At 45.6% G+C, this 16,116-nt stretch overlaps 2 protein-coding genes across 4 annotated transcripts; one reads left to right on the top strand and one right to left on the bottom strand.

Moving 5' to 3' along the window:
- On the top strand, positions 1 to 1,429 carry h1-0 (H1.0 linker histone). Its single transcript, XM_083687419.1, has one exon. The coding sequence runs from the start codon at positions 205 to 207 to the stop codon at positions 805 to 807; it is 603 nt and encodes a 200-aa protein (XP_083543545.1). The 5' UTR covers positions 1 to 204; the 3' UTR covers positions 808 to 1,429.
- Positions 1,430 to 2,780: 1,351 nt separating this feature from the next.
- On the bottom strand, positions 2,781 to 15,848 carry rhot2 (ras homolog family member T2). Of its 3 annotated transcripts, none has more exons than XR_014554658.1 (20): positions 15,673 to 15,848; positions 14,369 to 14,427; positions 13,960 to 14,041; positions 13,806 to 13,849; positions 13,365 to 13,418; positions 13,055 to 13,107; positions 12,763 to 12,871; positions 12,547 to 12,648; positions 12,276 to 12,374; positions 11,888 to 11,996; positions 11,547 to 11,667; positions 9,580 to 9,664; positions 9,231 to 9,376; positions 8,994 to 9,094; positions 6,857 to 6,987; positions 6,474 to 6,554; positions 6,250 to 6,372; positions 5,271 to 5,476; positions 3,982 to 5,063; positions 2,781 to 3,849 (listed from the first exon to the last, which is right to left on the bottom strand). XR_014554658.1 is itself a non-coding variant. In XM_083687049.1 (19 exons), exons 1-19 carry the CDS (start codon positions 15,707 to 15,709, stop codon positions 4,946 to 4,948), a joined length of 1,860 nt encoding a protein of 619 aa, XP_083543175.1. In that variant the 5' UTR covers positions 15,710 to 15,848; the 3' UTR covers positions 2,781 to 4,945. The 3 variants fall into 3 exon arrangements, 1 of the variants encoding a protein (XP_083543175.1); XR_014554659.1 differs by having other exon boundaries at positions 2,781 to 3,938; positions 4,006 to 5,063; XM_083687049.1 differs by having other exon boundaries at positions 2,781 to 5,063.
- Between the last annotated feature and the right edge of the window lie 268 nt (positions 15,849 to 16,116).

Below are 16,116 nucleotides of genomic sequence, written 5' to 3'. Positions count from 1 at the left end.
TCAGCATCAACGCACAACCGTATGTGGTGAAAATACTATTCTTTCGTTTACTCCTGAATAGTCAAGTTTTGCGTTTCACTTACCTTACACGTCTGTGAAGATTAAGCAGCTTGTGACGCAAATTGTGACAGACTTCAGCCGGGAATACTTGAACTGAAACAGTTATATTCTCGAAGAATTAAACAGAACTCACAGAAAGTCACGATGGCAGAGACGGCAGCAGCTCAAGCAGCCCAGAAACCCAAGAAGGCGAAGACCCCCAAGAAAGCCTCTTCGCACCCCAAGTACTCCGAGATGATCAAAGCTGCCATCGCAGCGGAAAAGAGCCGTGGAGGAGCGTCGCGACAATGCATCCAGAGGTACATCAGGGGAAACTACAAGGTGGGGGACAACTCCGACATCCAGGTCAAGATGGCCTTGAGGAGGATGGCGGAGGCTGGGGCTCTGAACCACACCAAAGGCGTCGGCGCGTCAGGCTCTTTCAAACTGCCCGCCAAAGTGATCCCCAAGAAGGCACCCAAAGCTAAAACGGTGGCGGTGAAACCAGTAAAGAAGCCCGCAAAACCCCCAGCCAAGCCCAAGAAGGTCTCTAAACCCAAGAAGGTGATAGCAAAGTCACCAGTTAAACCCAAGAAAGCAAAGGCGGTGAAGGTGGTGAAGAAATCTCCGAAGAAGGTGCCAGTGAAGGCCAAGAAAGTGGTGAAGAAAGTGAAGGCGAAGACCAGCAAGGCAAAACCCAAGAAGACCAAAACCGCCAAACCCAAACCCAAAACAGCAGCAAAGAAAACAACAACGAAGAAGAAGTGAAGGAGGACAATATCGGAGAGACTTTGATAGCAGGAAAAAAAAGTCACTGTAAATATTTTTCTGAGGAAATGTTTTCTTATATGTGACATTATTTTTGTATGGTCTCATGAGAACTTAAGAACCTAATGTTTTTACCAATTGTTTTCCACTCCATTGCACTATACGACTATGCTGTAAAAAAAAAAAAAATACAAAAAAGACGGTGGGAGGGACTGGGATTCAAAGCATTTTAGGTGGCAGCATTTATTGTTACTATTTATTATTCCCCTCAGATCCTTTCGATACCTGTAGATTAAAACACCTGTTAGTGGTATGCTTGTGACACGAATCTGGAACTTTTATTGATAAGTCTATTGGAACAAGTGAATAGTTCATGTTCTCAGTGCACGAGGTCATTCTGAAAAATACAATTGTTTCAATAGCGAGCATTGTTGAGCCTTACAATGTACAGCAGAACTGTGTAGGGGACGGACGTCAGCAAGATTTTCATCAGAGGCGTAATGGCTCTATATACTGACTGTTTAAATCAACATTTTGTAAACCAATGCTCCCATATTCCATCCATCCATTCATTCTCTTTGTAATAAAATGCAGATTCTATTGAATCACTTTTGAAACTGTTTATAGGCTACTGTAATACAATAAACTTTTCTCATCTTCTGAATATGGTGCGGTGGTCAGACTACTTATTACGCGCGTTTTACGCGTGCGCACACATGATGACAAATGTACCTTCATATGAATCAAATGCACTAGACAGATTCCAGAGGGGCTATAATATACTCGATATAATATATTTAATTGAAGCCTTATTCCACGCACACAACCATTTGAAAAAAGGCGGCATCATTACGTTTTGTCTATATTCATCTGCTGAATCGTCAGTTGGTTTGGTTGGTTCGCGCGCTCGCGCCATATTTTCATATTCTCCAATTCACCAAATATAGGACTAAGGATGAGGATGATTAAGACTGACTGCAAAAGTGCAGTTATGTAAATAAATACATGTATATCTATCACTATGTGTGTGACACACAGTGTTGGACATCTGGATAAATAACTGTGTCTTTAGTGTCTTGGCGATGCCAAATTTATTGTCTATGTTTTTAATTAATTGACAACATGTTGTTGAGTAAGTCAGGGCACTCATTCAAGACAAAAACAGGTGAGGCAAAACGTTCACAATATTGCAGATAGAAATACAACATATAGAGCAATCGACTCACTACTATACATGACATACCCTCATACCTGTTCTACATAACACATTTCTATTTTAACGTTCTGTGACGTTTCCTCCTGAATAAGCCCCCAGATGTCATGTGAGGTTCAAAGGAATCCTATTAACCAAATCTACACCTTTTCACTTTTAAGAGGGTTTATAAACTGTTCTCATATTCTAAAATAATGCTATCTATCTACTTATAGCGCGCCTGTTGGCTGTTGGTTCGCTCGCCCTCGCTTTGGTCTTCATTTTAACTGAGTCAATGGATGAAAAGATGATTTATTATTGTAATTTCACTCCACTTTCCCAAGAACACTGGCTCAGTGCCAACGTCCCTCACCCTTGTAAAAATAGTCCCTCTCGTGTAGTTGTGTTGGTGTATGCATGCATGCCGTTTTTATTCCGTTGACAAATGTACCTACCTTTTCGTTTGTGTAGTTAGATAATGTCGAATTAATGTATATTGATGGTGCTAATATAGCTCTGTAAGTTTACCTTTAGGTCTTTGTGTAGTCCTTGGCTTTTTGTAATAATAACCTTATAACCTGAATGCCTAATAACCTAACACTTTGAGGCGCACTCATGGCTGTTCTCACTCACTACTCCCATCTAGTGGTCGCTATCTAGACTTACTTTCTTTGCAAGTATGGAGTAAAACGTCATATGATAATGAATTGATTTAAAACCGGATCAATTGAATGGGAACACACAGACACACACACACACACACACAGGAAAAAACAACAGGTCCAAAATCCTCACTTTGTTTTATTCAGTCAGCTTCTCGCTTTAAGATCTTTACACTTTCTGTCAATATGATCCACAGTAACAGTCATAGATGGTTAGGCTGTGGCAAGTATACTAGGTCCCCAACTGAAATAACCCACTGGTCAATATTGAGAAATGAAAAAGCAGGGCAGATAAAAGTTATACAATCAAAACATTAGTTGACACACCTGCCCATGTACAGCTTTGCACACATGCAAGTTAACACAAGCACCAACACACGCACACACAATCATGTTCTAATTTAGCTGAAATACAACTTTTTTGCCAAAATTTGAATTACAAGTCGTGAATGCAAGTAAGGTCAGATGACGGGAAGGGAAGTCAGAAACATGTATTTATGTATCCCTGTAATGACCATTTGCAGGTTTAACTTGCATAGGGGCAGGATTTGGTTTCTAATAATAAATGAATACAGAATGATTTCGCAATTCCTGATTTGTTTGGAGTAAGGAGAATGCATTACAGACCCATCCTTCATATACAATAGAATCAGTCTTCACTCCATGGAAGCACAAAACAAAGACATTTACTCTAATTTGATCTCTCATCTCATCTGGCAAGCTTCCACTACTGTTCATTGAGGATAAACCTCTTAAAATTAAATAAGAAAATAAACCTAAATGTTATCATCTTGGGTGAGTTTCCTAAAAGCTTTGTAGCATAGTGCTACTAAGCTTAGGGAAACTCACCCCTGGTTCATTTAGTTCAGTCACCTTTAGCAGAATCTAAAATAGCATAACTATCTCACTAGTTTCAATAGACTACTGTCTGCTAGCTAGTTACATTACTGCCAGCTAGCTAGTTACATTACTGCCAGCTAGGTAGTTACATGTCTGCTAGCTAGTTACAGTACTGCCAGCTAGCTAGTTACATTACTGTCTGCTAGGTAGTTACATGTCTGCTAGCTAGTTACAGTACTGCCAGCTAGCTAGTTACATTACTGTCTGCTAGGTAGTTACATGTCTGCTAGCTAGTTACAGTACTGCCAGCTAGCTAGTTACATTACTGTCTGCTAGGTAGTTACATGTCTGCTAGCTAGTTACAGTATTGTCTGCTAGCTTGTTGCATTACTGCCTGCTAGCTAGTTACAGTACTGTCTGCTAGCTAGTTACATTAGCTAGTTGGCTAGCTAGTTACAGTACTGTCTGCTAGCTAGTTACAAGCCTGCTAGCTAGTTACATTACTGCCTGCTAGCTAGTTACATTACTGCCTGCTAGCTAGTTACAAGCCAGCTAGCTAGTTACAGTACTGCCTGCTAGCTTGTTACAGGGAAGCGTCAGGATTTGGCAAATCAGACGTGAGCGTCTGTCTCAGTGGCTTGGTCAGCGGTCAGGGAGAAGGGAAGACCGTCTGTATTGTTGTTGCTCCAGTCTTGGTGAGGACCTTCAAGAGAGGCACAGGGAGAGGAGCAAGATGTGTCTGTTCCTGGGACACATCACGGCCGTGCAGCGGAGTGGGTCCTCCGTGGCTGCTAGAGCTCTAAGACCCCCCCCCCAACTATTTATCTATTCTCCTCCTGAACACCTTGTGGAAGTGTGTGGGAACCATCTTGGGGGTTTAAAGAGTATTTCTCTGCATATTCTCCCTTGATTAAGCACCCATGCATTAGCAATAGTAGAAGTAATCGTAGTAGCAGCAGCATATGGATGCGTTGCTCAGGGAGGCTAACCCCTCATTAGCCTGGTTGGATGGGGTAAGGCCAAGCGAGGGAGGGGGTAGTGGAGGAGACGCAGGGGAGTGAGATGGAGGAGAGGGAGAGAGATATGGTTGGGAGGTTGGGAGGAGGAGGAGAGAGAGAGGGAATACATGGTCGTTTGGCTCCATTTGACTGGTATTATCATAGACTAAGCCATGGGAAATGGCCCAGAAGACCAGAGCGGAGAGGGGAGAGAGGGGACGTTGGGTATAAATAAAGTCTTGGTATTCTAAAACGTCCATCTGTCTGTCTGTCAGTCTGTCTGGTGTAGACAAACAGACTGACAGGTTGGTCTGGAGTGGGTCTGATAGGTTGGTCTAGAAGGCTAGTCTGCCGGTTGGGTTGACGGACAGACGGACTAGCCGTCAGTCCGTCTGTGGTCAGACTAGCGGCCGTCTGTGGTCGACAGTCGGTGGTTATGTCCTCGGTCATTTCTGTCTGGCGAAGGCTCTGTAGAGGGCAAAGCCGAGGACGGTGACCACGGCTGCTCCTAGCGTCACCCTGAGCCAGAAGGACGTATTGCTCATGTCTGAACCATTTAGGTGTCTGGGGGAGGGACAGAGAAGATGCCAATCAACACACGAGACAACAGAAATTGGAGGAAAGGCTCATTGCAATGCATGGAATCGATGCCTGGAGGCTACCTCCTCCAGCCTCCCCTGTATATCTTCCACTAATAAAGCACTACCAGTAGTAGTACTGCTGATTCTGTGTGCGTTGCGTGCATATGTCGAGTGTGTGTGAATTACATACGGGAACATGGCGGCCCAGGCCAGCTTGGTGTAGAGGTTCCTGGAGGAGGCGGAGTCGAGGGTGAAGCTGGAGAAAGGGAGGGGCGGGGGCAGGCGGTGTTTGTAGCAGAACTCGGCGGGGGTCATTCCATGGAGCTGCTTCACCTCTGTCAGGTCCGCCTTTGACGCCACCAACACACACGGGATACTGCTCTCCATGTAGTGTTGCTAAGGAGAGAGAGAGAGAGAGAAAGGGATAAGGAGGAGTAGAGATGGAGTGGTGGAGAGAGAGAGAGAGAGAGAGGAAAAAAAAGTGTAGAACACCATAACAAGACACCTGCGTCACCTTCAAAAAAGAAAATACATTTTATCAATGACACAGGACGCCTGCCGAACACTGTGACGAATGAACGCATCACTAACACCATGACGAATCAATGCCCCCCTAACGTCTGAGAACCTGCTAACGAGTATGTGACACATACATGTTATTTGATAAATAAAAACATACGTATTTCAGCTAGAAGTGCCTCTGCCTTGTGTTTTTCATGTCCCGGTTATCAGGGGTTGGTCATTGCCTTATGTACCATGTCCTAGCCCACTCTATAATAACCCAACATATGAACACACTAGCCCAAGACCAGGTTAAGACCAGCCATTCAGGTCCTCTACTCTGAGAGGAGCTAGAGGAAGGCTGGGAAGATCATCAGGGACCCCAGCCATGCCCTGTTCTCTCTGTTACCTTCTGGCAAAAGGAACCGGAGCATCCAGACCCGGACCAACAGGCTCCGGAACAGTTTCTACCCACAGGCCATAAGACTGCTCAACTAACCCCCCCAGCAGCAAAACATTTCACTCTGTCAATTACAACTGTATGTAGTATAACTGACAAATAAAATTTGATTGATGTGAAGATTACTATGACTTAATGGTATTAGGCTACTGTTGAAGATTCCCCAACCCCAAACATACTGTCCCTACAATGTGTGTGTTCTACCAACCTTGTAGATACTGGCACAGTTGTCGAAGGAGTGAGGGTCGCTGGTGTCGTACATGAGGCAAGCTACGTCACATGACGCGTCTGACGACTTCAGGAATTCTGTTTCCACGTCGACCTCGTACAGCTGCCGGGGCAGAGGACAGAACAGGGGGGGGGGGGGGGGGGGGTGAGACTCCACAGGGGTCGAGGGTCAGAGTAAAGGTCACAGTGAGGACAAGTACTCACGATGAGGTACTTCTCCTGGTTGCTGACTTGGACTGTGTTGATGGTGTAGAAAGACAAGGCACCACTGGAACGCTCCTCTCTCTGCACGCACGCGCACACGCGCACACACACACAAACACAAACACACACACACATAATAAGGTGGGTTTTAAACATTCAGCATTGCTTCCATTCAAAACATCGTATTGGTAAAACCTTCAAGAGAAGAGAGAGCTGCTTGGTCATAGAGCCAAGCTAGTTTATTTGAAGGGAAGGTATACTAAGCAGTTTGTTTCCATCTGTAGTTATTTTGAGTCAACATAAAAGTGAGATGGCATACGGATGTGTAGTATAGTGTATGGAAGGTGTGTGTGTGTGTGTGTGTGTGTGTGTGTGTATCGTACCACTACATTCCGGCCCAGGAAGGCTTGCAGGAAGGCTGATTTCCCCGTCCCTCGCGGACCAATCACCTTGCAGAGAAACACTGACCGCTGAGTCTGACCCTTCTCCTGGTCTACCTCCTTCTCTCGTGTCACTGTGTACACACACACACACACACACACACACACACACACACACCAGGGCAACATTGATTCCATTTTTTTTAATAGTAGTCCATCTCGACAGACTCAGGGTGCTTCACACGCTCCACACTCCAGAGTCTGTCAAACAGTCAATGGCATTTATTCAGTCATAACTGGGGGGGACGTTGATGGTCAAAATTGAATTACTGGCATGTCTCCATTGCAAACTTCTAGGTAACTAACTCGCTTCCGTAAACAACCCTTGGACGAAAATGAAAAACAACTGCGTGGGGGGGGGAGAGGTGTCTGCAGTGAATGCTACTTTGGGTCTGCAGACAGAGGTCCAAGATGAGCCTGTCTCCCGGGGAGTGTGTATGTACAGTCGATTGTTGTTGTTGTGGTCCTCTGTGGCTCAGTTGGTAGAGCATGGCGCTAACAACGCGTAGGTTGTGGGTTTGATTCCTGCTGGGACCATATATACTGAAAAATGGATGCACTCACTGCAATGTAAGTCGCTTTGGATAAAAGTGTCAGCTAAATGGCATATATTAGTCGATCATGGCAGCTTTTGGCTCTCTTCCATATTTATAGCTGGGTCAGCTAAAGCAGCTCACCTCTGCGGCAGGGCAGGATGGGGCGGGGGAGGGCAGGGCAGGGCAGGACGGGGGGAGGGCAGGGCAGGGCAGGACGGAGGGAGCGCAGGGCAGGACGGGGGGAGCATAGGGCAGGGCAGGGCAGGACAGGGGGAGGGCAGGGCAGGACGGGGGGAGCACAGAGCAAGACGGGGGGGAGGATGGGTCAGAACGGGGGGAGCACAGGGCAGGACAGGCTGAGTATGTGCGAGATTACTAGTGTTACGTCACTGGCTCTAATCCTGCTACTGTGAGATGCATGCACACGCGCGCACACACACGGATGTGCACACAAAGTCTCACACTGAACCAAACAGGCGAGTGAAAACACACACACACACACACACACACACACACACACACACACACACACACACACACACACACACAAACAAACTCAAGTCTCACACTAACACAAACAGGCGAGTGAAAAACACACACACACACACACACACACACACACAAACTCCAGTCTCACACTAACACAAACAGGCGAGTGAAAACACACACACACACACACACACACACACACACACACACACACACACACACACACACACACACACACACACACACACACACACACACACACACACACACACACACACACACACACACAAACACCTCATTAGGATTCAATGAGAGGTTAATTGTGGTTTCAGGATCTGGGTTCTACCCAGGATGTTTAAACAAGGTGGATTGCATTATGAAAACAGACTCAGGTTTATTCATTCATGTCAAAATGCACTAAAAATACTGCGAAAACACTGAAGTAACTGAGGAACATAATACAGCGCCCTCCATGGAAAAATTGCATTTTATCTTCTTTTAGCACGAGGACCAAAGCAACGTCAATGAAAGTCAGGGAAGCCATTATGAGGCTGAAGTACTTTTGGAGCCCTGGAAGAGGAGGAATAGGTTTAAAACCCAATCTGAAAAACATTGAATTCAAGATGAGAATCTCTACTTTGACCCCATAGTAATTGTTTGATTTCAAATTTGGCGATCAAAGATAGAGATAACTATCATTACAAAACATTAGTTTAATTTGCTCTGAAATGTTTACATTTCCAAGTTGACTTTCTATTGTCATTCCTGACAGTACACGTATGTGTGTAAGTCTGTGTGGCCTTGCTATAGTGGACCAGATTACAGTTGTAATCCTGTGCAGCCAATCAGGTTTTTATGGGACTAGGATTACAGGTTGTAGGTAACGTATCTCTACCTTCCTAGAGAGGCTACTTCTAGTCTAAAATGAGGTTGTGAGTGGTCATGAAGCGTGCGTACACGTGCATACACTGACGTGATGCGCGCACCCCCCTCCCCTACACACACACACACACACACACACACACACACACACACACACACACACACACACACACCTGTGACGGCTGCGGTCTGGGAGTCCTGCTCAGAGATGATGGGGTAGCCCAGGTAACCCAGGTACTCAAGGCAGCGATGGATGTCGATGTACGCTGAGAGCCTGTGTGTGTGTGTGTGTGGAGGCAAGACACACTCGTCAACATGGAACACACTACAGACTGGGGATCAGAATCAGTGTCTACACATCCTCACACAGAGATGCATGCTGGTCTGCATGCCCTGGGACCACCACTCACATCCATTGACACATGTATCCATGGAACGAGATGAATCCCTTGTCCGTGGTTGGGACTGCCGTGTACACGTCAGCACCCCAGGGCATGTAGGGAAATACACTAAACAGGTTCTTGAGCTCCGCAGGGGACAGGGCCGAGTCCTTATCCTGGTAGAGAGGTAGAATAATACACCATATATACACTGTTAGGTCTTCACAACACATATTCAACAGCATACTACATACATACATGTTGTTTATATGTATATGACTGTTGTTTGTCTCTTAATGTAGGATATACATATACACACACACACACACACACACACACACACACACACACACACACACACGTTGGAGCTGTCAATCACCTCGTCATACTTGTCAAAGAGTTTCTGGAGGAACTGGTGACCCAGGTGGTTGAGCTCTGTTGTACAACCTGCAGGAACACGTAACCTGGAAACACACACAACAAGCAACCATTAATACCTGGGCATACCATACACACACCCACATCCATATAAATACCTGGGCGTACACACACACAGACACACACCCACACCCACAACCACTGGTAGTGTATAGACAGGACTGTGGGTATAGGGATAAGATATTATTTACCAATCATTAATTTCACCAGTTAATACGGCTGGCTTGTATCCATGAATTTCAGACGTTCAGACGTTCTAGCTAAATGTTGTCAAAAGCAGCTTATCAGCATTAACCGTATCAGCATGGCTGCATGACGCAGGTTTGTTTACTCTCATGAAGAGAGCGGAATATACCACTTCGTCTTGGGGAGGGGGAGGGGGAGGGCTGGACTAAAGCATAACTGGAAATTACAGTGGTTGGCAACTCTTATGTTTTAAGAATGCTTTTCACGCTGCATTTTTAAAAAATAAAATGTTTTTGCAAATTAAATATACTGAGCATAACAAAACTAACTAAGTAATCAAACTGTCACAACAACTTAGATTGAACAGCAAATCACTGATATCAATATGCAGTGCACTATGTGAAATTCTCATTTGGCATAGTAACTGTGCACATGACATGAATAAATGTTGCTCTATTTATCAATGGAGATCATTTCAGGTCATTATTGAGATATGGATTTTTGCTTAGTCAGCATTAAGAGCATCTTTTTCCCATTGTTTACTTTTTTTTTTAATATATATCGGCAGATATATCTGTCCATAACTACAGACTATAATCTAAAACCCTTGAACGTGCTTGTCTCTAACCAACTGTCTCACTAACTCCTTCAGAACAACCTCCTTGACCTTCACCAATCCGGCTTTAAGGCTGGGCACTCTACTGAGACTGCACTCCTTGCTGTCACGGAGGGCCTCTACAACATCAGAAGGATACGGCCATTCCTCACCAGAGAAGCAGCACAACTCTTGGTCCAGACACTTGTGATCTCTCGCCTTGATCTCTCCATCTCTCGACTACTGCAACACCCTCCGGTCGGTCTCCCCGCCTCCACCATCAGGCCTCTGCAGCTCATCCAGAATGCTGCCGCCTGTCTGGTGTTCAATCTCCCCAAATTCTCCCATGTCACCCCCCTCCTTCGCACCCTCCACTGGCTCCCGGTAGCAGCTTGCATCAGATTCAAAACCCTGGGGCTCGCCTACCGGGCAGCAAAGGGAACAGCCCCTCCCTACTTGCAAGCTATGGTCAGGCCCCAAACCCCTGCCCGATCACTCCGCTCTTCCACCTCGGTTGGCCGCCTGGCACTGATGACACTACGTGGATGCAGCAGCCGCGCTACTCGGTCACGGCTTTTCACTGTCCTGGCGCCCCGCTGGTGGAACGAGCTTCCCACTGCTGTCAGGACTGCAGAGTCATTACCAATCTTCCGCCATAGATTAAAGACCCATCGCTTCAGGCTACATCTTAACTGTCCCTCCTAAAGACCTCTTCATCCCCACTACCCCCCTATACAAGTTTCTCTACTGTAAATAAATTAATAGAAAGAAAAAAAAAGAAAAAAAAGAAAAAAGTAATTCTTCCTTTTTCTAGCATTGTGACTGCCAATAGCCCCGTCCATGCATAGATTACTTTTTCTTATGATGACTGATGGATAGATGATTGACTTACTTAGACAAATGTATTTGTTGTAAGTCGCTTTGGATAAAAAAGCGTCTGCTAAATGCCATAAATGCAAATGTAATGTAAATGTATAGGTAGTGTATTGTCATACATACTGTGGGTATAGGTAGTGTACAGTCATACATACTGTGGGTATAGATAGTGTAGAGTCATACATACTGTGGGTATAGATAGTGTACAGTCATACATACTGTGGGTATAGGTAGTGTACAGTCATACATACTGTGGGTATAGGTAGTCGTCTGTGAGCTCCAGCGTGTCATCGTAGCCAAACTTGCGGAGGATGGTCCAGGTGGTCTCATGTCTCCCTCTCTGGATGAACAACGTGTTGAGGAACAGGAAGCCTGCAGGACGAGGAGGAGACAAAGACGTGGCGTTAACTAAAGCACTTAGCAGCATACCAGGCCTTGCCAAATCGTTTTCTTGACCTCCATGGAATCAATAAAGGTTGAAAGAAATGTTTCCTACAGACTAAAGCCTGTAGCCTGTAAATTGGACTGCAACACAGAGAGCCTGAGCTGAGCCCTAACTCCCCTGATCTAACTCTGGTCTCCTGTCCCTCACCGTTGAGCGTGAGGCCGTTGTCCTGCACACCGTCGCTGGTGTTCTTCCAGACGACCGTCTTCACGTCCTCCAGAGCCTGGGGGGCCAGGGGGTTGCCGAAGCACGATTTCTGTGGAGACACACAGAAATGTGCGCACGCACACACACACACACACACACACACACACACACACACACACACACACACACACACACACACACACACACACACACACACACACACACACAAAGCTAAATCTTCAGCGGTTTTAATGGGCCGTTTCACACAATAAACTTTTGTACATGTATGTTTGTAAATGTAAAGATGGACGGGATGGGTGGAAGGACGGATGGACAGACGGACGGACGGACGGATGGACGAATGAACGGGTGTTATTTGACCCCTCACCTGGAAGCAGTTGAGTTCAGCGTCACTGAGGATGCGGTCGTTGTCCTGGTCTGAGATGTTGAAGATGCGGCTGAGCGCTCGCACACACATGGGCTTCAGCTGGACCAATCACATGAGAGAGACGAGACGAGACAGACACAGACATGGTGTTAGGACTCCACCAAGCCATCAGACCGAGGCAAAATACATGTGACATAACTTGAAAGTGTAAGGTATTTGAGGTGTGCTTGATTTAGCTATACCCCCCCCCGCCATCCCCAGAATGGCGAACCTGTTTGTCTTCGGGGTCATAGAGCGGGGCGGTGGGGTGCAGCACGGCCTTCTGGGCGTAGTAGAACAGTTCTGAGATGTTCTTCAGGTTCTTGGCAGAACACTGGATAAAGACAAACAGTCAGTAATTACATGATATATAACCCATTAAAACAGTTGGATTCATTATTGAGTTGAAGAGGAGTTGAAGTGTCAGTATAGAAGCTTTCCTACTCACCTCTACGCACGTCTCGATCTCAGAGAACTGGTTCATGATTGGTAGGATGGTTTCCATGGAGCTCCCAGAGCGCAGGTCCGACTTGTTCCCCACAAGGATGATAGGTACCCTGTGACATCATACGGGAGGATTATAATCCCCACACAGTAAGGTCTGCTATGTGCGCTGCTGGTACACTCCTCTCTGTGCGGGCTCGCACGCACGCACACATACACACACACACACTCGCACGCACAAACACACACACTCGCACACACACACACACACACACACACACACACACAATACATACTTGTTCCCCTTCTCTGCTTGGCCATTCACCAGGGGAATCCACTTGGTTCTGATCTGGAAGAGCAGTAAGATGACATTATAGAAATACACCAATAACAGCTGTCTTTGACCATACTGCTGGTCCCATATGTTGCAACTACTAGTTAAAGCATGCTAAGTGCTATCAGACTGCTATGAAAATGAGCAGTGCTACATCATGGGGAAACAGTATGAATGATTGTGTGATTGTATGTGCGTGTGTGAGAGATAGATATAGAGAGAGATAGCTAGAGAGATAGATAGATGGAGAGAGAGAGAGACTGTTACAGCACCTTGTCTATTGTTTCTTCTTGGGTGACATCATACACCACACACACCACGTTTGCCTGCATGGGTTCAAGAGGTCATGGTTGGCAAGGACTTTATAATCACATAAAACTCACACGCACACGCACACGCACACGCACACGCACACGCACACTTCTGAAGTTCTCAACCAATCCCACTCAACCCATTGAGAGTTAAGGTACACCAGTGCAAGGGCATAAACAAGTCTCTGTTCCAGTGTGTCATATAATGTAGTGAGATCGACTGGCCATAATCATGCTTCATTTACGAGGTAACAAAAGCTGTCCGCAGTAAGGACATATGTAAATCCTCTCCTATCTGATGGCTCTGCCGTTCAGCCTAGGGACAGAGGTGGAACGACACAGGACAGTACTAGCCGGAGACATAAATCCATTCTGTATAGCAGGCTCTAGGACAAGCCTTACCTTGACAACCTCCTCTCTTAGGACCTCATCCGTCTGCTCAGTTTCTGTTGGGTCAGAGCAGTAACGCACTCAGTTCATTGTCAAGGCCTGTGTTGCCTTACCCGAGTAGTCAACTGTGGTGTGTGTGTGTGTGACCAGTATCACAGCTCCTCACCTGAGTAGTCGACTATGTGTGTAGGCACCTTCTCTGGGGTGACATCAGCAGGGATGGTGATCTCCTCTGCTCGGAGAGGCACCTGTAGGGGGTGGGGGCAGAGATGACACAGGTCAGACTCTGGGGTACCATGGTTTCATTCCCACTGTTTCCCGATTCATTCTTCCAGTACCCACAGCAGTTTCACATCATGTTTGTCCATCTATCCCCAAACTAGCTCAGCTGACCTCTGAGAAACTAAAGCAGTGTTTTTCTACCTTTTGTGTCCTTGGGACCGACAAGTTATGGTCCTTCCTATTCGGTGGACCACTTCCATTAAAACGTATACTGTGTCAGCTGACCATCTCAGGGACCAGTCAGCAACACCCCACAGACCAGCGCAAAAGCATGTTGTCTTTTAGACACTTACATGTTCAGGAAACTCCTCCCCAACCAAGGACATGATGAGTGAGGTCTTCCCCACCTTGGCTGTGAACAGACAGAGAGAAAAAGAAGGATGAGGGGTCATTAAAAAAAGGAGGAAGGTAGCACAGAGGAGTGGACTTCAGGACTCACAGTACAGGTGAAAAAACAACAACAAACACAGTTCACCTTGGGTTTGAGGTCAAGCCCTCAGCCAGGTAAACAGATCACTTTCCCCAGCCAAGCAAGCCAGCACATAAGCAGACAGAGCTGGATTAAATATGGGCCTAATACTCTGGCTTACCTATACTCAGTCTACTAAAGTGTCTGTGTATAGTCTACTACAGGGGAGGCTGGTGGAGGCAGAAATCGGAGGACGTGCTCATTGTACAATCCATTCCATGCATTCCAATGAGCCTGTCCTCCGATTTCTGCCTCCACCAGCCTCCCCTGGTCTTCTAGTGTACTGTATCCAGGGATGCAGTGGTAAATAAAAACAAGTGGGTAAACCCTGAAAACTATGGATCCAATAGGTAGGTAAACCCTAATGCAAATGATATTGACCTCGCAGGAAAGATGGTCTACATCATTGCCTGTATCATACTATCAAGTCTGAGTATACTGTTATCAAGGTTTTTTTCAGAGGACAGGTGAACTTTAACATGAGCTTTATCTACAGCCTAAATTAGCTTCCAACAATCAATATATTTCTTTATTTGGTTAACCACAGTCACAGTACTACGCCCTGATAAGAGTTGTTATTATACCCTGAGCACTGTTGTATCACTGGTTATGAAACGATCAATGAGAATACCCCAGAGAACACAGGAATAGTTGTAGTTATTGGGGGTCGGTCAAGTTATCTGCAACACTACGCTACATCATACATCTCCTGGTCTGCTGCATTAACTGTTCTAAACTCATAACCCTAACCCCGTCATTTAGTTATCAAGTCCAACCAACGACATAGATAGCTAGTAGTAAACTGTGTATAATACACTCACGAACTTGGCCTTAGTTTGTAGACAAACTAACCAACTTTGACAGCTGTCAAATATTCTGGCAAGTTAGCTAGCTAACTGATTAGTGATGGAATGTTGTGTGCCGCAGCCTGCCCATTGATGTCTAAAATCTGATTTATTATGATGTCCTTCCTAATAACGTGCGAACAAACTGCATCCCACTCTCCAAAAAGTTCCACAATAAAGGTAGCTAGCTAGGCTATACCAACTTTAGCCCGCTAACTCCAAGCTGGCTAACCTCAGCTAGCGCGCTAAATTGGGAGTCAATTTACGAACAGCATTGACTTACGTTCCCCCAGCAACAGTATCCTGACATCTCGTTTCATGTTTCGATCACCTCTTTCAATGAGTATACACAGAATTATCTGATATGGGATTGACTTTCTGTTAAAATTATTTTTATTTTTTTAACCGCAGTTTATGGATTTCTGTAAGCCATTCCACTAACGTTAGCCGTTAGCTAGCTAGAGCTGTGTTCTGTGAACGACAGTAGTGGGACTCCGCCCACCTACCTCGGGTGTATAAAAATGAGGATTTCTTCAAAATAAAAGCGCCCACGTTATACTTGTGTAAGCATTTAGAAATAGTAAATATGCATAAAGGAGCTACAAATTATATGTAACTATGTCTGAATATAAATATATAATCTTCTCAATGTATTATTTGTGTTTTTAAGGGTTTGTAAGTATTGTAATATCCTAATTACCCTGATGAGGGACTGCTGGACTGCATA

The sequence above is a fragment of the Argentina silus genome (assembly GCF_951799395.1).
Source record: "Argentina silus genome assembly, chromosome: 16".
NCBI classification, from domain to species: Eukaryota; Metazoa; Chordata; class Actinopteri; order Argentiniformes; family Argentinidae; genus Argentina; species Argentina silus.
Note: the sequence above shows the minus strand (reverse complement) of the source record. Positions and strands in the feature narration are given on the sequence as shown.